The sequence below is a fragment of the Scleropages formosus genome, chromosome 8, assembly GCF_900964775.1.
Source record: "Scleropages formosus chromosome 8, fSclFor1.1, whole genome shotgun sequence".
Classification (NCBI taxonomy): domain Eukaryota; kingdom Metazoa; phylum Chordata; class Actinopteri; order Osteoglossiformes; family Osteoglossidae; genus Scleropages; species Scleropages formosus.
The window spans coordinates 30808391-30833036 of record NC_041813.1 but is presented as its reverse complement, the minus strand read 5'-3'; the positions used below and the strand labels follow the sequence as shown (position 1 = coordinate 30833036).

At 45.4% G+C, this 24646-nt stretch overlaps 2 protein-coding genes across 3 annotated transcripts in view; both read right to left on the bottom strand.

Annotated features, from left to right (window-relative positions):
- Window positions 1-6146: 6146 nt before the first annotated feature.
- Window positions 6147-15605, bottom strand: LOC108941558 (glycylpeptide N-tetradecanoyltransferase 1-like). Its single transcript, XM_018764316.2, has 12 exons — window positions 15487-15605; window positions 12262-12370; window positions 12010-12154; window positions 11692-11810; window positions 11505-11596; window positions 10826-10942; window positions 9594-9764; window positions 8833-8941; window positions 8509-8679; window positions 7837-8004; window positions 7480-7617; window positions 6147-6897 (listed from the first exon to the last, which is right to left on the bottom strand). Exons 1-12 carry the CDS (start codon window positions 15594-15596, stop codon window positions 6877-6879), a joined length of 1470 nt encoding a protein of 489 aa, XP_018619832.1. The 5' UTR covers window positions 15597-15605; the 3' UTR covers window positions 6147-6876.
- A 967-nt stretch (window positions 15606-16572) lies between these two features.
- LOC108941601 (1-phosphatidylinositol 4,5-bisphosphate phosphodiesterase delta-3-A-like) overlaps window positions 16573-24646 on the bottom strand; it is a 30042-nt gene continuing 21968 nt past the window's right edge. For both annotated transcript variants that reach the window (XM_029254115.1, XM_029254114.1), the window contains exons 5-15: window positions 23696-23921; window positions 23390-23591; window positions 22858-23002; window positions 22333-22485; window positions 21466-21603; window positions 20848-21001; window positions 20367-20483; window positions 19756-19934; window positions 19325-19460; window positions 18983-19132; window positions 16573-17984 (exon numbers count right to left, since the gene is read on the bottom strand). In XM_029254115.1, the coding sequence (XP_029109948.1) occupies window positions 17860-17984; window positions 18983-19132; window positions 19325-19460; window positions 19756-19934; window positions 20367-20483; window positions 20848-21001; window positions 21466-21603; window positions 22333-22485; window positions 22858-23002; window positions 23390-23591; window positions 23696-23921 (1725 nt within the window). In that variant the 3' untranslated portion in view covers window positions 16573-17859. The remainder of the gene's footprint in view (window positions 17985-18982; window positions 19133-19324; window positions 19461-19755; window positions 19935-20366; window positions 20484-20847; window positions 21002-21465; window positions 21604-22332; window positions 22486-22857; window positions 23003-23389; window positions 23592-23695; window positions 23922-24646) is intronic.

Sequence of the window (24646 nt, the reverse complement as noted above, 5' to 3'; positions counted from 1 at the left end):
ATCAAGCCATGCTCAAAAAGATGAACTCAATCAAGTCGGACTACGACCACGAGAAGCTGCTGGTTGACTACGAAGTAAGTGTTCTGGGACCCAAGCCCTGTTGCAAGCTTGGGGAGAGAGTATGAATGACCTTCCTTGTCGGATTTTCCCAGGTGACCAGAGAGTATATGGCTCGCCTTACTAAGTACCCAGAAGACCAGAGCTGAAAAAGGAAAAGTGGAGAACCTATAACACAGTAAGAAAACATCTACCTTACAGCCGAAGCTATGGGAGACCTTCTTTAAATCCAATGGCAGAGCTACGTATTATAGTACATCCGTTTATTAGCATCTAGTGACAGGGTTCAAAATAGCTGTAAACTGACTTATAAGACTTTTGAAACCTAGCATGCACTGGAAGGGTGGACAGCCACTGGCGCTTGGGCCCCCACAAGTTTTTTCTTCTCCCTTGTCTTTCCGTTGGGAGTTTTTTTGTTTTCCTTTCCTCCGCTGCCAGTAAGCTTAGTTATTGCAATAATTTAATGTATAGCCAACCTTGTACTTGAATACATAAACTGGCAACTGGTAGCATAGTGGTGAAAGCTGTTGCCTTTAGTCCCAAAAGTTGAAGGTTTGAATCTCACCTCCAGCTGTGGTACCCTTGAGCAAGGTACTTACCCCATATTACTCCAGTAAAATTACCCACCGGTATAAATGGGTAAATGATGATAGGTAGATTAATAGTGTAAGTCGCATTAGAACAAATGACTGCAACAAAAATCTCTGCAGAAATATCCCAGTGGTCTTAACTCTCAGATCTATTACTGAAAAATTTGTAAATTATTCCCAATTTCCCCTTTTCAAGTCTTTCCCAGTCCTGCTGGTCATCTTTCCATTTTTTTCTGTTGGCTTTTACCCTGATTTACAGTACAGTACATGTTTTACATACCCCCAGGGAACAACAGCCAGTCACATCACTGTTTTAACTTCTATTCCATTGTTTTTTTCCCCTCCTCAACAGATGCAGATTTCTCCCCAACTGATGACCCCTGAAATGTAAACACAGACAAGGGCAGCAGGTATTGTAGCGGTCAAAGCACCCAGGCTCGAACCCCTGCTCCTGCTGTAATACTTGTGAGCAAGGTACTCCCCTCAAACCCTCCTTGTATAAATGATCCAGTTGTATAAACGGGTGAACACTGTACCGAGTAAAACATACAAACACCTAACAAACCGGGTGTCAGTGCAGCGCACCCACACAGAGTGTAAGGCCACCTTAATTCGTGTTTCTCTCAGTAATCAATGACAACACAAACAATTTGTATGTTTTCGGAGGTTAACCCACCGGTCCAAACCCAGCAGTCGCCACTGAACAGGAATTAGCGGAGACAACGTGTACACATCACTCACAAAAATTAGAGTTCCATGAATCATGCCATGTTAAGAAAATTCTCACTGTGAGGGAGTCAATGTTTTAATTGGCAGGGGGGGCTTAAAAATAAACAACAGACTGACACTAAAGAGGTACAAAAACTTTCTGAATTTGAGGCACCAGCAATATAGTGTGTCCCGAAATGTCACAATGACACAAACGGTAGTGTCATTCAAAATAAAATGCCTGTTTTGGAAGTAAGTTGACCGTATAATGGGCAAAACTGGCATCATTCAGAATAAAAATTTCATTCACCGAATGAAAAGAGGTGTACATTTTTACTAGACGCTGCACCTCTTCTCTACCCATTATATAATGAATGAGCATATTTTTATTTCCAGTCATAGCCACTTTTACCACCAAGCCAAAAAACACCTTACTAAAGTATCCCATTCCTCTTACAAGTTCATTTTTTGTCAAAACCTCAGGTCCAGCAGAAAAAAACAATTAGATTGTAAGATTTACTCTAACTTGAAGCAACACCAAAATTAAAACTAACTGAAAAATACATGGTCTCCAGAAACTTGTCCTGGCTGTTGCGTGATTCAACCAAATAAACTCGATCACCACCAGCACTGGAGAACACCAGACATGAGGGGTAAACACCGTGGAAGCGAGTTGAATGAAGGCGGTTCCAGATTCCTATTTTATTTGTCTACTTGTGGAGAAATGCAGGTCAAACTCCCTCCGCTACAAATGAATTATAGAAAATGTCTCGCTCGCTTTCCTTGGGCGCTTGTCCAAGTCAGGGACACAGGTTTTCGAAAATCAGACAATGAAAGGTCAATTAAAGTAAACCAAAAAAAGTGTCTGAACATCTTCATTACTCCAGTAAAATTACCAAAATTAATTAATTGTAACAAAATTATTCACCCGTATACGTATACAGCTGGGCTATTTTTGCAGGAGCAATTCGGGTGGGTTCTACGCTCAAGGGTACAACAGCAGGAGCAGGAACTCAAAGAGGGTCCTTTGCACCACCTGCTGTCACAAAGCCACCTTTCCCCAACACTCTTATAGAGTGAAAATGATGTGTACGTACCTCCGAACGTGACTTCCTGACGTTCCATCACTGATCCCAGGAGGGGACGTCACTCCATCAGCAAATACCTGAAAGCAGAATCATGTTTCCCCACTTTCATTTCCTCATTGCAATATTCTAACATCTAATATCTATATTCTGGTGGGAGTAAATTTGAAGTCTAAAACTGCAGTCTAAGTACCTTATTTTTGTCCTCATGTGAGCATTCTAGACTTTTCCAGAATTTTTTTTTTAACACAACACTAGCATGTAAAGCATCTGCAACATTAAAGTGTTAAACCTAAAACAAGTTCCGTTTGTGTACGTGTGTTTACTTCAAACAAAAAAATGACAAAGCTCCCAGTGCCCAGTTCAGTGGGACCGCCAATGTTAATATGACTAGAATATATTCACCAATATCCACGCTAAGGATATTTTATACTTTACATATTTTATGTTGTATAGTCCATCCATTTTTTATAAATACAATTTTCAATACAATATAATTATTGTGTGTTTAAAAATTTGGTGTAGAATACATGTATACACACAGATGAGTATAAGCAGACAATACCCCCTTTGATTTATGGTCCTTTTTTCATCCATGCCTGTATTACTCTTATACACCAGTAGCACTTTAAATTAACCCCCACATTTCAGACACTTCATTCTGGTAGAAAAAAGGACAATTTTTCAAGTAAAAAAAGGAAATGACCTTCAAATAAATGAGTAAGACTTTTGGCACAACAAAAAATACATACATAAACCACAACCTGGAATGTTCTTCAGAAAGAACAAACTACTCGAGGAGACAAGGATTGACTGAAGAGGCATCAAAAGAGACAAATGCGGTGGATGCAGGAAAGTATGGTGGTGGGAGCATCATGACTTTGCTATGTGCGGCTGCCTCAAAACAGGCAAAGCGCTGCTCATCGATGACTCTACTGAAGATGGCTTTGGCAGGATGAATTGAGAAATAAACCAACATGTTTTGTATTCAAATCTAAAAAGCCACCAGATTTATTAGATGGCAGTTCATTACGGAGCAGGACAATATGCACTCAGCATGCAGTATTTTGCATTAAGTTAACCTGATATAAAAATCACGACATTTTCAACTGACGAAGCAAATCACCGCATCTGAATTGAGTTCAGTCTGCATTTCGTTTGGTCAAAAGGAGGCCAAGCAAAGCATCTCATGAAGAAGGAGAGCCCGGTGGTGCCAGTCGGATGCACGCTTGCTGCGAACAAGCGATCTGCAATCAGATAATTCCTTTTTTTTCACAAATTTAATTTGCTTTAACTCAATTTTTGATCACCTAAATTTCAAGGTTCTAAATGCAGCAAATGTTTTTAAAAGACAGACGACAGAACTTTGGAAGGGCGCTGCATCTGTGTCACCTGTTGTCATACTAACAGTATCAGGTGGGGGGTTTGGATTGACATCGCACCCCTCCAGTAATTCCGAGCAAAGCATCTCTGTAATATAACTACTGGTGCCCTGATACCTACAGCAGAAAAAATAATCACGTGACACAGCATCGCTATGGCAACAGACATCAACAATCATAAGGACAGTATTGCCTTACATCCTGCGTTCAGTCAGCGCTTGTTGCTCGTATCTCCTGAACGCATCTCGACAGAGCGACAGACCTTGTTTAAACCAAATGGACAGCGGTACGGCTCAATTTTTAACATGACTTCATACACTCACTGTCATAGTCGCATTCCCCTCCCGGACGGACACGCAAGTACTCTGAACAGTCAACTTTCATGACCGATGATGCCAAGATTGTTAACAGTAAATAGCAAGTTGTGTGTTGAAAAGGGAGTCTGTTGATGGTTCTTGACAGAAACTTTAAGTAACGTTAGTGACAACACATGAATACATTTGTAAAGCACGTAACTTGTCTTTGTTAAACATTTGTAGTCAAAGCAGTAGTGGACTGCAAAGCTCCTAAGAAATTCGTGCACGACCAACCCAACACAAAGAAAATTGAGGTACGCATGCTGCTTGGACAAAATGACCAAATCTAGGTTTTTGTCACGACAGTTTGTAGACTGTACCCTACCACAGGTCTCTCTAACTACAGAAGGAGAAGCAACGGCTGAAAGAACTCGAGAGAGAAAACAGGTGTCTGGCATCCAAGATCGAAAAGATTAAAGTTTCCAAAGGAAGAGTGGACAGCTGGAACAAGCAGCAGCGAAAACCCAGGTGACAGCACTTTGTGGGGTCAGTGCTAGAGAAGCACTGATAAATACATACAGATGTGTTGTTTGTTGTGATGCTGGAAGTACCAGGTGTGGCTGCAGATTTCTGAATTAACAGATACAGAGTGGACCATTATCATTTATCATCAACTATTCCCTCGTAAACGCTGGGTTCTTCACACAGCTACACTTTTTCCATAAACAGTGGTTACTTCGATCTGCGGAATCAGGAACTGGCAAGAATCTCTTGGGAGAATCAAATCATGCAGAAAAAGATCAATACGACCAAGTCTTACTACGAGCACGACAAGCAGCTCAACGACTACAAAGTAAGTGCTTGAGTACGTGGCACGTATTTCAAGTTGAGAGGAAAAGCAATGCGATACAACCACACCGAAAGCTTTTGGTTTGCTCTCCCAATGACTCCCCTTGTCCGATTGCTCCAGGTTACCAGAGAGTATATGGCTCGCCTTTGTGGTACCAACAGGACCAGAGCTGAAAGAGGACAAGTCTAAGTCTATGGTACAGTAAGACAATGACATTGTCTAAAACTATGGGAAAATATATGCTCAAAAGTTCAATTTAACAGACACTCCATATAAATATTAGTGGTCACCTTCAATACAAAAAAAAAAAAAAAAGCAAAGAACTGAACTCTGTCAACTGTTAAATTATGACAGAATCCTCTACGCAAATATCCTAGTGGTCTTAAAGGCAAAATCTGTGATACAAGAAATAAATTTAATTCATTTAGCTGATTACTTTTGCCAAGGCGACATTGCTTACCATGTTAGGTTTGTGTACTACCTATAACTCATTTCTTACAGGAGTAATTCAGGACAAGTATTACGCTCAAACGTGCTACAAGCAGGAGCAGGGATTCCAACCCAGGATTTTTGGTTACAGTGACTTTGCTCTAAACACTGTTACCTGCAGCCTGTGTCGGAAGAAGTATATTTTCTTTTGTTCTGTCTCTGTGCAAAGCTTTCTGGCATTCACTCATCTTGGTGCTCACCTTCTGTATGTAGACATGGGTTGCGGATCAGTACGTGGAAGATCTCAGTAATGATCCAGGTTTACTTTAGTATGCAGCAGTTTAGTACAAAGAAACCAAAACCTGAGAGCACTTCTAGTTTTTATTTTGCACAAAAAAAAAACCATTAACCCCTCACCCAATCACTTACTTGATATTCTTTCAACATTCTACCAAATAGAACACGTTTGACCATAGTGTTTTTTTTTTTTCTTTTTTTGCAGCAATTCGCTTTAACTGTAACTCACCCCATCAAAGATACACCAAATATTTCTTTGACTCATCTCCCCATTTGATTACCAACCCAAATGCCCCCTTTTCCAGGTTTGCCCTTCCCCACCTACCTGACCAGCCTGCTTTCTGTTTGTATAAGCAGCTACCGTCAGTGGACTTGATTATATGCTGGACCACAGACAGAAAGTAGGGTTTTTTACATCATTGATATGAAGGAAAATGCTGCTAAAAGATTAATCTTCCACATTCCAATCTCTCTTCTCTTGGTTTCCCTCTGAACAACTGAAAAGATACGCAATATCTAAACTGGCACAAAGAAAAAGAAAAGGTTGGCATAAGTTACAGTTGACGAGGGCATTGGAGAAGACCCACTCAAGGAGAAAGACCAAAAAAAAAAAAAAAAAAAAAAAACTAATCACTGAGAGCAATCATAGTCCTTTGTCCACTTTGGATATTTATTTATTTTTTTCTCCTTTCTGATTGTTCAAGTTTAATCTCCTCTAAAAGCAGATTAAGATGATGACAATGGGTGCTTTGCAAAAATGGTTCCCATTTAGACAGGATCAAAGCAAAAAAAAAAAAAAAAGTGACAGTTCTATAGATGTGTGCAAGTGAATCAGAAAATATCCTGGATGTGCATGTCATGAATATGTCCATTTAACAGCTATGTTGAGAACCAAGCATGTAGAGTGTCTGAGTATGCTGTACAATCGTGACTGTCTCAGGTTGTTGTTTGAGATGTTACAAAAATAATGGCTTCAGCTCCATGCGATTGGGGGGGGGGGGGGGGCATGGCAGGGAGGGGGAATCACTACCCCAGCTCAACAACGGCAGTGCAGGTCAGTCAAACATCAAAATTAAAAAAATGGGCGGTGGGTTGTCATTCCTGAAGCAGGAGGTCCATCAATCCATCAGTCCAGGGGATCAGTGCGTGGGGCCATCTCCTTGCTTGGCTGCCACAGGTGTGTCACTGGAGTACCAACCCCACCTGGGGGTGCCACAACAGAATCAACTATTCCACATGTTCACGTCCAAATATAAGGAATACACTCAACAGTAACGACGTGAAACAAAATAAAGGAGTATGACTTTGGATTATTCTGCAGACACCACCTAGTGGAAATTAACAAAACTGCACCCTCAGCAGATTCTGCATTCTCTGGTGTTCGGCCACTGCACAAAAAAGGCAGCTTTTGTGTTCCTTGTCAGAACCGCCAGCTAAACAAAACTCAGAAATAAAACACTAAAACAGTGGAATGTCCTTTGCTGATGACTCAGCAAGAACACAAAAGATCTCCTTCAAATGCACACAAAAGGAGAATGTTTCGCAGATCATTTCAGCAACATTCATTTACTACTGCTCTTTCTGTAGCTAAGGAGCTTCTAGCAATATACATAGGTGTGTATTCACGAAATAGCTCACATGCTGACATTAATCCAACTGCAGCTCCAAAAATTTAGTTAATTCATATTTCTTAAAAATACAAGTTTGATGGGAGTACATTAATATACAGGGTATTTTGTATCAAATATAGCCTGTATTTCTCTCATTGTTAGGCATCGTCCTCACCTTCTCCGAGCTCATGCTAGGGCACTTCCAATTGTACAGGTAATACTGCAGGTTCCCATCACCAATGCCAAACTTGAGCTTCTCCAGGAAAGTCTTGTTCTCCATCAAGTCCAGTGCGTTGAACACATCAAACGCTTTCTGAATATGAAAAACAATGGCAAAAATAATGCATTTCCTGATTCATGGGGCAGGGAGATGATTTACAGAAGAAAAAGTTTCAAACCATAAGTAGGACGAGGGTACAATCAAAGATTTAAACACAATATTCAAACTGGTGTTACATGTAGGTTAAATTATCCTGGCGCATTGACACACTGTCCTGGCACTATGGTGCCCTTGAAATAAAGAGAAACTCACCGACTTAGCCAGAATGAGGGCATCGCCCATCAGGTCCAGCAGTGGGGTGGCTGTGTGCACGTTGTAGAAGGAGTAGGCTGCCTTCAAGCTGCGGTGCACCGGGTGGCTCATGATGGTTGATGGCAGCGTGTAGAAGCTAAGGAAGTCGGTCACATGGCCCTGGGCATTCTGTGGGGAGGCACCGCAGTTAGACACCGCAAGCTGTCATGGATCACCTTTTTGGACCAGGCAAGGTTATGAAAATAATCCTCAACATCCTGCTTAGATCTGGTTTATGACATTACAACTGTACACTGCAGACGCTAAGACAACAAATTAAACTATGCTTAAGTATGCAAAGTGAAAACAGCCCAAAAATCTGAGTTTACAGTGAAGAGAATTAACTTGTTTAAGGCAGAATATTCTGTGTGACTGAGAAATCTCTCTGGTTACTAAAGAATAAACAGCAATTTGGCAGTAAGAACAGGACTTTAGTCCCACATTTCATCAGAACATCACATTACGGTACATATACCATTACTTTTTCCAAAGCTGTATTGAGTCAGATTCTTCCAAAATTGGCCCGATAACAGACGCATGCATAACAAAGCAAAAGTAGGGTTGTCAAATCCTGTATATGTAATATGGAGCATCCAGGGAGGGGGGTGTGGGATAGCAGGGAGGGTTGCTGACCTCCACTACGTATGTGTCGATGATGTTCTCCCGGGGCAGCAGCCAGTGTTCCACTTCCTCAGGATTCATGACCGGCACCAGGTTGAACTGGCGCAGGTACTGCTGCAGCAGGGCATGCACGGCTGGGACATCCTTCTTGGTCATGGGTCGCAGCCCAAGGGTCTTTGGAGTCTGGGAGAAGAATGAATGGCTAAGTCAAGAGCAGAGCAACAACCCGAAGTGTAAATGCATTCTTGTCATCTGCTACAGTAACATTACAGCAAGAGACAGAAAATGTCGAATTGAGCAGAGCCAAGGCAGTGTCAATGCGAGCTTCTCACTAACCTCTGGCAAGCGGTACAGCTTCATGGTGCGTTGCATAGTCATGTTCCGACTGAGGTGGGAGAACTTCACTTCTATTAGTTTCCGCGGATTCAGGGAGCGGTGCCAGTACCTGTTTACACAGGCAAGAGGAGTGGTTCAGGTTAAGCGCCGTTAAGTTAGCCAGCTCATCTGTCAGGCCTTGCTTGGCTTCACCAAGAAAACACTGTTTAGGAAAACAGCAGCATACAATCATGTATGAGTATGGCGGGTGGGAACTCATCTCCCGCTGCCCACTTCAATACTTGCTCCCCTTGATGGAGTACATTTGAATAAAATGTCTGCTACAGAACCACTTCCAAGACAAATATGTGAAATTCCCTTCCCAAAAACATGATTGACTCCCCTACTCCGAACAGCTTAAATCCAGGCTTTTTTTAAAAAAAAAAAAAAAAAGTGTTCAAAACTTTCACTTAACATTTGTGTGCTCCATTTGAGTGCTTTGAGATGTATGTCGCTTTGGAGAAAAGCATCTGCTAAATGAATAAATGTAAATGCTCAATTTTTCCTATGCTTTTTTCCCCCCTTTCATCATTTAATCTATTTTGTTGCTTTGTTCTCTTTTGTTGTAATGTTTTCTGTACAAACATTGTACACTTCTGTAACCTGCTTACCTACAGATATAAATATAAGCAATAACTTTAATGTAGAGTGTCAAAAAGGTACACCTATAAAGGTTACAAAAAAGCGTAACAAGAACAGAAAACCATTTGACACAAACACACCTGCAGGTGCCCACAGGTTTGGGAAGCACCACGCCCGCAGTGTAGACAGCCTGAAAGATACCCTGCAGGTTCACCCGACGGGTTATCTCCCTGATAAGCACGGGTGCCACCCGCTTCGAACGCAGTTTCTTGTGGACACAAAGGAAATTGATTTCCACCATCTTCTTCACCCTGAGGGACATGGCAGGACAGAGTCAAATGATACACTCCCATTCCCAAACTTCACATAACTAAGTAGAACATGATTCATCAAGGTTTACCACAAGACTAACACCACATCATTCATTAAATATTTATTATGCTGCTTACTCTATATAAGGAGCAGCGACAGCTGAAGGTAGCAGCTTCCCAGAATCTAACATTTGAATGATGAGCTGCAACTGAAATAGAGATCTTTTATGTACTGTGAATATCATTAATATTTCTCCTGTTCTTATCAGAATGCAAAGTTAATTCTGCAAAAAAGGAAGGTTCAGTGCATACATAAAACATAACTTTGCATTTTCTGGGTCTTAATTCATTTGACTATAAACTGTGGGTCTATGGTGAACAGTTTTCTTCTGTGTGTGAACACAACCCTCCCCAATCCAGTTTCCTACTGCTCCACCTTAATATCTTAACACAATAAAGGCAAACAATGGCAAGTATTTACAACTGGTTTGATAAATGAATGCTTTTTTTTGGTGCTCCACAGAGAATGTTTAATTTACACCACCAATGTGGCATTACAAAAATATGCTGCACTATAAAATACTGATGCATCATAAACTAACTGGAGGGAAGAGGAAGCACAGTGGAATCATAGTAGCTGCACTTTGCTGCAGTGATGCGTACTTTATAATCCATCGCTCTCCAAGGCTACCAGCTTATTTCATACACATTATGGTCTGGAGGGCTGCTGCATTCAAGAACCACTGCAGCTACCTGGGCACACAAAGGTATGTATTCTGAATAGCAGGAGTCTCAGACTCAGCTCTTGAAGGGTTGTGTACACAAGTTTCAGGTGACTTTACTATCAGAGAAACACTGCTTGTGTCTTATTAGTAAATTCATACACCTAAATAATCGCAAATATTTAACAATTAATCCTGCCAACTGGTTAAACCAAAAAAATCAGAACAGACACTTTACAAGTAACTGGGCTTTAAAGAAAAGAGGAAAAAAAAAAAAAAAAAAAACCTTATCACCCCATCGGGATGATATCAGTAGTGCCATCTGTGGGCAGTACTAACGTGTCATAGATGCGGATGGCGGCAGGGATGGCACTGATGAAGCCGACCAGCTTCTGGTTGGAGTTCACCCTCACACCACAATGCCACTGGGGTAGCCAGCCAGGGGGGCGAAGGGCCCTAGAGTAAGAAGTTAGGGACATTAGATTCAAAACAAGTATTGTTTTGTTTCCATATTTGCCTTGTTGCTTTGGAAGAATGCCAACATAAACCCAACAAACCTTGAAGTATTTCTTTATGGAGCATAAAGTATACATTATCGCTACCTGTGGCTCTATATAGAAATTCATGACAAAGTCATGGAAGTAGAGTGAGCTTCTGTTGTCAGTCTGGCCAGTAAAGTAGGGCTGCAGCAATTGTGTACAAGAATCATCCCTGGAATGGTACTGGTCTGGGAAACATACATTTGAAAAATGTGTATTTTTACTTGACCTTAAATGCCAAACCTTCATGTGAACCACTCTTTCCTTAACAAACAAAAATTTACAGAAGATGAGGAGGTGCTTTCTCAACATAAAAATGGAAACCACAGCATAACTCTGCAACAACTGGTATGTACAAGAAAAGATCGGATAAGCAAACCACTCAGTCATGGGCAGATCAACATCAACAGCTCTGCACAAATGGCTCCAAACACATATTCTCAGGCCACAATGTCTGAGACAGCTGGAGCTGCACGCACCAGAGCAGGAACTCCGGCGAGTAGTCAAAGCGGAACATGTTGTCATCGTCCTCCACATAGTTCTCATTCAGCAGGGTATACAGCTCTTTCAACTGGAAGGGATGAGAAGATGGTGCTAATTACATGACTTAACACACCTTGACAATGGACACAAACACACCTAGATGCACATGAGCACAAAACTCACCACACTGGGGTTGCCCAAGTCCAAGGCATCCCAGGAAAACCCCTGTGGGAGGCTGTAGGGCTCTTCACGGATGTTGTCTTTGTCTGGCTCGATGCAGCCATGTGACGTCACCAGCTCACCTGTGGATTTTAATCACTTTGTTCACACTATTTAACCAGTAAACATGCAGCACAAATCCTTAATGCAATCATTAATGCAGAAACGGGATAAAGGTTATACAGTTCTGCTGAGCAGAAGGAGAAACTAGTACTAAGGAACATGAACCCAACATTACAGGGAAGAAACCCCTCTGCCTCCTCCAAAACTGCAAATCCATACCTAGCTTAGGGACGGGCTGCGTGTCCCAGAACTGGTAGCTACGGCGACTGGCCTCCTCCATGGTCTTCGCAGGGCCCTGGCCTACAGAGAAGAGCTCGATGGCTTTCTGGATCTCCTGGAGCTTGTCTGCTGGCAGCGAGCTCACCTGGGCCAAGGGGAAACGGGGGCAGTTGATGTAAAAAATCATTAGCAGATACATCCACTGACCTTTTATTTTTAAAAAAAAGCACACACATACAAAGATGTCTGTACCTTGGCCAAAGGGTCCTGAACTGTGTCTTTACCCCCAGACTTGTCCTTCTTTTTCTTATGTTTCTTCTTCTTTTTCTTTGCTCCACTGTCATCCCCAGGGCTCTTTTCGCTTAGGGAACAGGACATGTATTCATCCTTTAAGACAGCGCAGAGCACTACAGCACCACAAATCCAGAGTGACCGCTCCCAAGATCGGTTTTTGTGACAATTATCTCCGTCTCCTACTATTCCAGCTTCGGCAACTGCCCGATAACATACTTTCAACATAATTCAAGAAATACCAAACCGATGGCTTCAAGTCAAACAGCAGTAGCAAGGAAGTCACAATACCAGTGAAAAGTGAGAATTCACTTGCTGGAAACTGGTTCGTTCTCTCAGGGCATTCAGTGAATAAGTCTGATAGGGAGGAGCCGAGGCATTTCCCCAGCTCTTCTGGAGTGATTGCCAGAGTTGTGCGATACTTGCGTGTTGATTTTCTTTTCTGCCTCTGTCCAGTTTGTTCCATATGGGTTTTACCCAGCTTGTCCTGCTGTACTCACACTTTATACTGTTACTCTAGATGCCCTTAATCCAGCACATCTTGCTGCATACAATGGTTTTTATGTCATGCCCATCGGAGAGATGCTTGTAGCTGTTTTTACTCAGCTCCTGCCACAACCCATGGTCTTTCCTGGTTTAAACTGCACAATGAATCTCATACACCAGGTTGCCAAGGGACACTTAACTCTCTGCCAGAGACTTAAATCCTTCCCAGCACAGCAATAAAAAGGCCATCATGCCAACAATTGTTGCATTTAGTCTCACCAGAGCCCAGAAGGTGTCAGGTCCAAGACCACTAGTGAAGTGCTAGGCCGTTAAATCAAGATGAAAAATAAGGATCTTTCTTACAAAAGCTGCCCACATTGTAGACCTGTCTGACAGTTCTTTATTCCAGCAGGCCCGCACGCACGCACACACACTTGATGCACTGCTATGCAGCGCAACCAAGTGACCCAAAACCTGACTAGACCCCCTTGTGGGGTGATTTTTCTGCTACTACTCTGTATTCCTGAATACAAATACACACTTTTGCCTACAGAACACACACACACACACACACACACACACACACACACACAGAGTCCCTGAGGGTCCACGAATCAGAGACCCAGTCGAGCTGGGCAGACAGGAGCTCCAGGTATACTTACAAGAGGAACATAGGCTAATAATCCCATCAGTTTCAGAGGGGACGCCGACGGACACGGGAGCCGCGTTCGTAAGGACAAACGGATGGGCTGTCACGTGACCTCAGGGGAAAGGGGTTTGAGTGGAGGGGAGCAGCAGAGAGACACGAACGGGAACAATGAATGCACAAAGCGTTCAATGGCCTTTCCACAGGCTTCTAGTGGCAACGGCCAGAGCTGCTCTTCTCGCTGACATCTCTCAGGCTCTCAGTGTATGTCGGTGTGTGACGCGGTCAGCTGTGTCTCACACTGACTTAGCGCGTGTCATTCCTTTTATTCCGCATGCGGGTAACAAACCTGCAAGACAACGCAACTCCACACACCTGTTTTTACCCCAAACACACCAGCAGCCCCTTGTGGAAACAGGTCAACTTTGCCAAGACCTACAGTAAGTTGAGCTGAAGTCTCACAAAAGCAAAATTTCTCAGTTACTTGTGTGTTGCAAGCCCAGCTACACGATCCCACTTCAATTCTCATTTTACTTCATTTTTATTTTTAGTTACAGAGGTAGTCATGAAGACACTGAAACTTGCCACAAGTCAAACCCCAGACTTTTCCTCATTCTCATACGTGAATATTCACTTTGTTTTCTATTCCACAGAGCTAAGAAGGAAAACCACTGTTAACTGATGTTAAATTCTGTAGTCTGCTAATGCAGTTACGCAAATGGCATGCCATGCATGGGAAGAACAACTCAGCCTGTGATAAAAAAAAGCGGGTGTGTACGCTGTGTTGGTTTTTTTTTTTTTTTTACCTAACATTAATAAAGTGACGAGAAAAAGTCGTCAAATATTTCAAGAATACCTGCCTGGTAAAATTAGTGGATTAACGCAACCGCGAAGCCAGTTACCGACACGTCAGTTTTTCTAGCGAAAACCCGCGGTTCGGAGGAAGTGAGTGAGTTCGGCGGCGGCTCGACGATTCCCGCCAGACTGACCTTGACGGCGCCTCGCCTCGTGCCGGTTAGGGACGCTCCCCTGGCCGCGCGGGCCCGTTAGCCCCGTTAGCCAGCTGGCCTCCGGCTACCTACTTCCCTTTGGCACAAAGCTGTTACATATCGAACCTCGTGGTTCCATTTCCTGTCACACACAGCCAGGAGACAGACGGTGGCGGCTCCTTTTTGACAGGAAGTTAACTAGTAAAGCAGCCCTTAATTCCTTTTTGACCAAACTGTTATGGTGAGCTAGCATGCGTGCCATGCTAGCAGCGGGAGGACTGGCTGCTGCAGTACCTCAGCAGACAGACAACCACCAACAGTTCATTTTAAGTAAAAGACGCTTTTTTTTTTACCATTAACAAAATTATCTTAGAAACACTCACTGTCAGTGCTTTCGTTTTTTAAAGAAACTGAATCTGCATGCAACTGATAATAGCATGATCGTGCTGAAATCGTGGCGTGCGCGTGGGGGCCGGCTGGGTGCACGAGGGAACATAGCAATCGTGCCATGGCCCATGGGAGAGAAGTAAGGAAATACAGCTGATTGCACATTTATTACCAAACTAATACAACTGAGGTGGAAACCAGTGAAATATAAGGGATGGTGACTTGTCTTGGCGTGAAATTCACCTGCATCTCTCCCTCCCAAAACAGGACAGAAGTTGCATTAAATATTATTAGCAACTCACAATCCAACCTTCTGTCACAGACAAACACCACGTTGGCAATTTGAGGGAGTTAAGCGCAATGTTTGGCTGTTGTTTATCGCTATAAATTAGTTTTCGCATTACTGATCTATTTCTACAGCTTCAGGCATATTTCAGCTGAAAGAACGAAGAAGAATCAAGCCCCACCGATGGTGGTGATTGACAAGAGGACGGCCCAATCAGCAACGAAAACCAGTGGTCACTCATAGCTTTCCACCAATGAAGTAATAGTAGAGGGACTTGCTTCCTAGGAATTAGGTTGCTCAGGACCAGTTGAGCTAAATCTTTATGTCCAAGAACACATAGAAACGAGGCAATCTCGGTGGAGGGGGGAAAATCTTAAGTCAGATGTATCTACCTATCATTAAAGTGATGCTCTTCATTTTCGCAGTCGCTGCAGTGTCCGTGGTCATCCTCTAACTCCTTTTCTTTCTCCGGCTTCGGTGCTGCCTCATTCTCATCCGCCATCTTTTACCAGGAAGTGAGAACGGTTTAACGCGGCCCCGACCCCACGTGACTTGCCTGTCGCAACGTTTCATGGGATCTGCAGTTTTCAGGAGATGCCTAGGTTCGCTTGAGCGGGGTATGGGTTCCACAGACTTCACAGTATTACTGCTAGGTTGCACCACCTTTTCCACTCGTGTGTGTATATACGGTTAAAACGGTGTTTAACCATTGGCTAAAATAATAGAAAAACGGAGCGCTTAACTCGTTATGTTTACGAGAGGGTTAATTGTACAACCACAAGATGGCGGTAGAGTGACATAAAGCTGTACAGTACTTACTGTAATGCGTCTTTCACAGCTGCATTCGTTTTATTAAGTATTTTATTATCGTAATTACATTTAATTTTCTCTCTATGAGGTGATCGCACCATTGTCAACTCAATTCTAATATCCACTTAATCGACAGAGTATACTACAATTGGTCCAACTTACCGCTATTAAAACACTTTGCCACAGGTTGTTTCTACCTGCTTGCGTGAGACAAATTCAATTGTGAATTATTTTGCATATTATGAGGACGGTTCTCCCACCTGTCTACATGTCCCTGAGGAATAAAGCAAATAAACAATTTGGTAAACATACCGAGTGCCCTGCCTTGAGCGTTATAAGCGCTTTACTTAATTTTTGAACAGCAATAGCTGAGGAGCAAAGTTCTTGGGTTGTCAGGTAACGGAAATGGCGAAGGACGAGAGCACAAAACAGCTCCTTTCTCTTTCCCTGTACGGCACGTTGCACGTGTAGCTTGTGCCCGTCCCTCGCCGTTAAAAGCCTTCACTTGACAGGCCTCCGCTGGCATCCGGGAGCAAGGACTTTGTGTCACTTAACAGGGCCTCCCAGCGCCGACGCGCATTTATATACATCACGCACGCAGGAAGGTATTCGCACTGGTAAAGTACCACAGACACCCCGAGGCTGAGAAGTGAACAGTTTTTCCTTTATGAAACATTTGTTTGTTTGTTTTTTTTTTTTTTTACAACAGTCCTTCAAGATAAGATCAAGTATTATCTACACATTGCTTCCATTTCATCATCACCGATAACCTACAGATGTTTTATTTCTTTAATCATTAATGGTAATTAAGGCAAAATGTTTCAGCATCGTTTTCAGCGGTGCTTCATCCTCAGACCCGTCGCTCCTCGCTGCGCGAAGAACTGGTTACGGCCCGGACTGCGAGGATCCAAAAAGCACATCAACTCGAAGCCCAGTGTCCGCTACGGTTAAGGCACCCGACGCGCGAAGAAGACGGCCGAGCGAAAGGCGGCAGCAAGAGATTTTACAGACTGGAAATGCCTCTCGTGCAAATGTCGCTATCTACAGACACACACGTCTATGAAAAATTAACATTAGTCTTCATTACTGGATTTCACTAGCTGGCTGACAGTCAGCAGCACAAGACAAACATAAAAACTATAAGAAAAATTAAAATCCTTAGTACATCACAACATTAAGTACAGACGGACAACCGTTGAAGTTACATATGGAGAGATGTTACGTTAAATAAATTTAAAAAGGCAAATTTAAAAAATGACATGACATTACAAAGTTAAGATTGTGCTATTTTAACCCCCAGAATTAAAACAAAAGAAAAAATGCAGGCCTACGTTTCAAAGTTACACCCCTCTGCCAGGAAGCATTAGAGGCGCTAGGTTTGGGGGTCTTCAGGTTTCCACGATGACTGGATACTTCACCTGCTGGTTTCATGTTTCACCATACTGGTCAGTTCATCGGTGTCCATCAGAACAAAAAAAAAAACTCAGGCAACCTTTCATCTCAAGGTCATACATTAGAGGACCAGAATAGAATATGGACCAGGTACAGAGACAAACATGGTCGTCGTTTCCATTGATTTGTGTCTTACATGCAGTCTTCTACGGTGGTGGCAGAATGCAACCGCAGTCCGGCGAGCTGAAGCTAATGAAGGCACCTAGCAGAACAATGGAAAAAACAGAAATACACCCCCCCTGCATTCCCACCATCCAGGTGGTCACTCGCAGGCAGGTGGACGGTACGGAGATTCAGCAATTTCCAAGGAGACGTCGCTCTCCTGCAGAGTGTAAGGACACTTCCCGATCGATCGCAGGGAGCATACTGGACAGGCCGCCGCTTCGGACTTCCTCGGAGTTTCGGAGGCCCCCCCCGAGACTTGACGCGCAATGTCGGGACGCTCCCTCCGATGGCGTCAATAATGGGGACGTGGCAGACGTAGCTAAGATAGCGAGGCGAGATCACTTCATGCGATCGGACACATTTTTGATGCCCACCCCTCTGCGGGACACCTTGATGTGGACGAAGAGAGTAGCTGGCGACAGGCTGGAGCCGTCCGCCTTCAGCAGATGGATGTGTCGGTAACCTGGGAAGACAGGGTGGGAGATCTGACCTCTTTGGCAGCCAAGACCGGCACAAGGCCAGAGCGCTCAATCTTCTCCGCATCGCAATGCAGACAGTAACACGGCAGTGATGGCTTTCGCCAAGGCTGCCATCTTCATGCAATGTGGAGAAAGACCAGAGAGTCCAGCGCCCAGCCAATAGGTGTCAGTAAAACACACCAAAAGAGGACAGACGTGTGGGGCCACCTTGTCTAACACACCTTCCACTGTGTTTACAGCTCATGTCTGCTTTTCCTGAGTGCTGGTAATCAGTACATTTACAGTTACTCATTCAGCTGACACTTTATTCCACAGTGGTTTACAATGTTAATCTACCTACAATGATTGACTGTAACAATTTAGGGTAAGGGTAAGTACATTGATCAGGGATACTGCAGTAGCAAGTGGGATGGGAACCTGCAGCCTCCGAGTCCACGAGGACTAGAGTCCAACGACAGCGGTTCTACCCGCAACGCCACCTGGTGCCCCTAACAGGCTCAAGGTGATGATCGCTGCACATTTATGGGATGAATCGGCCAACAACTTGCACCCAACAGGTGTTTCTGGAGACAACTTATGTTATTTAGTCATGTTCAACCAGTCTTAGTTTTAATGTAGCTTAAAGTTAGTAAAAATACAAAAACACACGGTCTTCCTAAGATTTTTAAAGAAAGTAACCCTGGAATGAATGAATGAATATTTATTGGATGCAACTTTGCAAAAGTAGTTTTAGAGTGACAACACACACACACACACACACACACACACACACACACACACAAAAATCACATACAAATGTTCGCTCGCTCCCAATTATAGTGGTAAAATGATTATGCTGGTAAAATGAGAAGCCAGTGTAAATGCACAAATTGTATTTTCTCTGAGATGTATGTCACTTTGGAGAAAAGCGGTTGCAAAATGAATAAACGTAAATGTGAACCCTTGTAAAAACCCGGTCATACACCCATCGACTTGTGCGTACCTGTACGAAGGCTGGTGAACGGAACGGTGAGCTGGCCCACAAAGTCATTTTTGGAGGTGTGGTCATGGTCCTCCACCAAGAAGCGCACAAGGGCAAGCTCTGGAACCTGAAGCTGGAAGCTCAGGGTGCAGTCCCACCTTGGGTTGAATCCTGGAGGGAGGGGGCATCAGCAAATGTTAGGTCCATCGCACTGAAGATACACCGTACCTCTTTGGCCCTAAAGCATTCTCTTCGATCAGGGTAGAGAAGAACGGGGCAGCGGTCAGCATGAGCACTGCTCACACCAACAGCAACACCATACCAATCAAAGTCAACGCGGTGGTGAAACACTGAGCGATGTACCATTGTTGTTGATGCGGTGGGTTTTGTCACGGGCATTGTCGATGCCCACCCCATGGACCTCCACCCACACCTGGGGGTCCACGATGGAGTTGGGCTTGTCTGCGTTGAGTTTGGGGAGCTGCTGTGCAGAGATCACCTGAGTGAGACAAAGACAAGTAAGAAGGGATGTCAAAGAGGGTGGAGAACATCACGGAAAGACCCTGGAAAACACATAGAGTGCGCGAAGGAATCTCAAAAGGGTTCCATCAGAAATGATGGCTCCTGCACTGAGAGCAGCGTTACGGCCACCCACGCCTTGATACGATTAGCGTGGAGAAGAACTTCAGAGCTGTGTTCGCAGCAAAATGACAGGTGTTCAACCCAGACGACCGCTGGATCTGAACACCAGTTGGTAGTCTATTGTAGGTGTCGACTCCCAGAATGCCGCTCACCCGGATGGTCAGCTGGGTGGGGACGTGTCCCGGACCGCCGCCCGTGTTCTCGGGATTGAAGTTAGAGTCAGCGCGGCACAAGAAGTTTGGCTTCAGCACATAGCCGCAGCGACCGTTGTCCAGGAAACGGCCCTGGTTCAGGTCCATCTGCTCCCCGGGCGTCTGGAAGTTGAGCGCCACTGCAAAGGACAAGAGAAAAGTGCTCCGTTACCTTCTTGAACTTACCCGAAGCGCTCCAGTAAAAAAATACAACTGTATAGAAGAGTGAAAATTGTTATTGGGTTTGGATTAAATAATTCTAATAATTAATAATAATACTAATAATTATAATCTAATGATACTAATTAACATCTTAATATCTTTTCGTTCTAAAGAGCTAAGTTTTTCTTCACAAATTCTGATAAGCAGGTACATTTAGAGACCGCGCTTTTTAAAAAATATTTCATTATAATGATTCTTTTTTTTTTTTTTTTAAACATTATAGTATAAAATGTCTTGACAATGTCGGGCCTTCGAGTTTCGTGGTTTCCAACCATCGGCCGCAAACAAGCCCAAGTTCTTGGACTGGGTCTACAGGAGAGACCTGTGGCTTCCACCTGGGTGGTACCGACCCATCTGACAGCCGCAGTTCCACATCGTCTGGGGGTCATAGTTGGAAGACTGCAGCCGCTGCCCAGACGGGTAGATTCTGCTGAGCTGTCTGCTGTTGTGGCGAACAAAGAGCTTTCCTGCACGGGAAGGTGGGAAGGATCTTCAGAGAAGAGTACAGCAAGGACAGCCCAAGGCCTTCGGGTCTACGGCTCGTTTCTGCTCCACTAAACATCTGGCGGCACGAAACCGCGGTACCGTACCTGGGTTCCCGAATGAGAGACAGCGCTAAAGCAAAGTGTCATAAAGAGATCAAAACTTGAGCGGAAGGTGCGGCGTGAGATCCACACCGAGAAGCTGCAGCTCTGCAACTGAGCTCTTCTGTGTCATTTTTTTTTTTTTTTTTTTTTTTTTTTTTTGAATTAATTTGACGAGCAGACCGGGATTTATAGGAAATCCACACCAAATGGGAGGCGAGCCGTAAGCTGCGGCCGGAGCACATGCCTGACTCCTTGATGTGCTTCGCGGCCTCGTTCTCGGAGAAGGAGGACATATCGCTGGGGGGCCTCTTGGCAGCCTGCTCGAACCCATTGAAGGAAATGCTTTGGCAGTACACGACAAGGTCCGAGAGCTCCCGGCTCAGCTTGGAGGAACCCGCCTGATTCATTCACACACACACACACACACACACACACACACACACACACACACACAGAGGAAGAGAAAGTCAGGGTTAGCTCACAGCTCCTCAGCAACATCTCCAAGGAAATGGTGACACCACACAAATGACTTCCAAGTGCAAGTCCAAACAGCTTACTGAAATAATGTGGCTTCCTTCCGGTCATTATTGCAGAGGAAACCGTGAGGATGTGTGATATGTGCTGTACTGTGAAAGCACCTCGCAGAATTTGGGCTCCCGATCAGGTACTCCAGGGCGAGATTTTCCATGAGTCACCGTGACAGCGTAATTTTACAGGCCTTATCAACGACGCCGTTTTTATTGCTCCTCAATACAAACTACCTGCTCACGGCCCAAGCTGAAGGTGTAACCTGGATCGTAAAGTGGCAGTTTAAAAAGGACGGAAGGATGAACGTGTGAAAAAGGCGTTCCGGATGGCCGACCTTCGCGGGATCCTTCTTGCCCTTGCTCTCGGCCGCCGCCTCGTCCTCCGCGAAGGAGCAGTTGCTGGCGACGCTGTCCGTCTTCTCCAGATGGGGGCTCTCTTTCTTCCCTTTTATCAGGATCCGCCCCTTCAGCTCCTGCAGTGGGCGGAGCACAGAGCCTTTGTTGAAAACCCCCCTTCCGAGTCCCTCCGAACGCCTCCGTAGTATCGGTTCAACGCGTCCTGGGCACCCTAGTCCAGCGTTTACTCAAACAATTACCATAGAGTTACCACACCACCGCCAACAGGTGCCAACGGTCTTCATTCACAACCTGCACTGACAGTGTAACGGGGCAACGACTCTCAGCTACAGTACCCCCCACCACTATTTCCCTGAGAAAAGGCCCCCCCCTCCCCAAAATCCACCCTCAAAACTATTAAAGAACCCAGATCTTCTGAACGTTTGTGAAATGACAACATTTGACATGGTACAGCCGGCTTTGGGGCGGGGTGGGGTCAAATAAATAAATAAATAAATAAATAAATAAATGTAATAATAAATAATAAAATAATGAATAAGTAAATAATCAATCACTGAAAGTCAGTTAAATAATAACCCAAACCAATGTTGCACTGTGATGCCGGTCCATTTCAGCTGGGTATGTAGCTGCATGCAGTTCAACATAATTATTATTATTATCATCATCGCCATCACTGTGATTATTATTACTGCTCTTAGTCATCAGCGGTGTAATTGTATGTACTTGGTTGGGGGAGTGTTCCTCAAATTACGACCGCGAGCGACGGCCAACGGTCACCGTGCGACGTCACGACGACCCGAAGGCTAAGCGGACAAGGAAGAGCGGGTTCGAGACGGGTCGCCTACCTCGGGGGAGGGCAAGTGTTTGAGTTGCTGGGTGCTGAGGGGCTGCGTGAGCAGTTTGCCCCCCAGGATGGAGCGCAGGTGACGGGCCATCACGGTCTGCTGCTCCACGCTGCAGTGGTTCTCCAGGGACAGGATCAGGGGGTACGGAGAGGCCTGCGGCGACACATCGCCGTCGTCACGGGACCGCAGCGTTGACGGCATTTCACGTTTCGTAACGGTTTACCAACGTGAGCGTTTATGGCGTCCGGCGAACGGTTTCACGTAATCGATAAACTGTGACGGAGTAACTTGAGTGGGTTCAATGGGTCTTCAGGTACGAATCGCGGTACTTTACCTCCAGGGTGTTGCCTTCGTCACTTGGTATCAATTTCTTACAGCACTTAAATGTACAGGGTTATTAATGTGGTTATTTGCACTTTGCGTGGTTATCGTAGAGACGGGCGACTCCTCTCCGTCTTCTTCATCTGAGGTGGTCTTGTTCTTTTTTTATTACTCGTTTCATGCGCAACGTTGCGTTTTGCAAACCTTGAAGGCGTACTGGGAGATGGTCTCGATGACCTCCTTGAAGAGCACTTTGGACGTCAGCGTGTGTCCGTGGTAAATCACCGGCTCGCCCTTCTCACCATCCCAGCAGTCCAGCTCCACGCACCGACAGCCTTGGTTCAAAGCCCTGTGTGCGGACACACACACACACGCACACTCGATGTGGGCCTGCAGTGCAACATCTGCAAAAGCGATGGAGATCAAGGCCACGACTGTATTGGTTTCTGCAGCAGTGTGTCGTGTGTGTGTGTGTGTGTGTGTGTGTGTGTGTGTCAGAGAGACGTAACACTTTCACAGGATTCCCTTTCCTAACCGTTTCTGTGGAAAGAGATCCACTGACCTGCTGTCATTTAACATAACGGACACGTGGAGTTCACAGATGTGACACAGATGGAGCGTGAGGACGAAGACGACTTTGCCCACGCGCACCTAGCCGAGCTCGTAAGGACCGCCGACGAGGTCACGGGCGCGTAGCCCGAGATGAACTACGGCGAGCACCGGCGGACCGCGGTACCTGATGTAGGGCTCCGTGCTGCTGGCGCTGGTCACCTGGTCCTTGGTGAGGTAGGTGTTGTGCGACGAGGAGATGAAGTAGTGGGCCAGAGGGCGGGTCATGTCCTGATACACCACCGAGTGCAGCGGGTTGAACACGTCGTTCTCCCGTGACAGCATGTACATGGTGAAGCCGTTCTGGGTCATGTACCAGTGCTTCTGGGCTGGGGGGGGGGGCACCGAGGGAAGAGCGGAAGTGACCGGACGAAGGGTATCCGGAGGGTGTCGCGGGGCGCGGCGGGCGCGACCCACAAGTCGGCGGACCTACCCCAGTCGTTGAGCTCGTAGGTGCGGATGAGCTTCTGGGCGTGCGCCAGGGAGGCGTCCTCACCCTGGTCACCGAGAAAGTCGCGCAGCTCCGCCGTGGACAGAATGCAGCCGTTGCTCGAGTAGCGGTGGAAGATGGAATCCAGCTCGGGTCGCCGCATCAGCTCGCGGCAGAACTCTTCGATTTCGGACGGGTCGAGGCGCCCGTCGGCCGAGCGGTCGCACTTCTGCGGGGGGGGGGGGGGGGGGAGGGAGGCACGGAGGGGTCAAGACGGAGGCCGCCGCAAACACGGCTACTTGTCCGTTCGCAGAAGAGGAGACCCAGAAATTGTGGGCAATTGTGAAAATCAACATCTGAATTTACTACTAGGGAACATTCCAGAAGCCCCCCCCCAGTGGTACAATCCTTACCCTACATTCCAGCCCAAATCTTGGAACTCCACTTGGCACGAGGGAGTTACGCACAAGGAGTGTGTGTGTGTTTGTGTTGAGAAATCCGGGACTACTGCCACCCCCATTCCCATAATGCATTGCGGGAAAACTGTTGTGGATTACCGGGTGGGGGGTGTGGTTGGGAGAGGGGGGGAAGAGCTGTGTGTGTGTGTGTGTGTGTGTGAGAGAGAGAGGGAGAGCGAGAGAGAGAGAGAAAGGGGCTCAGAGCATGGTCTTGACATCTCTCTGGGGGAAGGAGGCCCCTAGGCTGGATTCCCACCGAACCTGTAATTAAAGACAGACCTCGTTCCTGCGGTCGGCCTGCGCTGCGGGTGAGAGCCTCCGTTGCAGTCGCAAACCCCCGGCGCAGACACACACACACACACACACACACACACACACACACACACACACACACACACACACACACACGGGTGAATGTGGACTAGGTTCGTATCTCATAAACATCCAGATGCACACTCATCCAGCACCTACGCAAGCGCGCGCACACACACACGCA

Coding starts and splice junctions, on each gene's coding strand:
- LOC108941558 (XM_018764316.2), bottom strand. CDS start 15,596: ATGGCGGATGAGAATGAGGCAGCACCGAAGCCGGAGAAAGAAAAGGAG. Junction 10,943..11,504: donor TCGCCGGAGTTCCTGCTCTG/GTGCGTGCAGCT, acceptor TTCTTACTCTAG/GGCCCTTCGCCCCCCTGGCT. Junction 8,942..9,593: donor AAACCTGTGGGCACCTGCAG/GTGTGTTTGTGT, acceptor CTGTGTAAACAG/GTACTGGCACCGCTCCCTGA.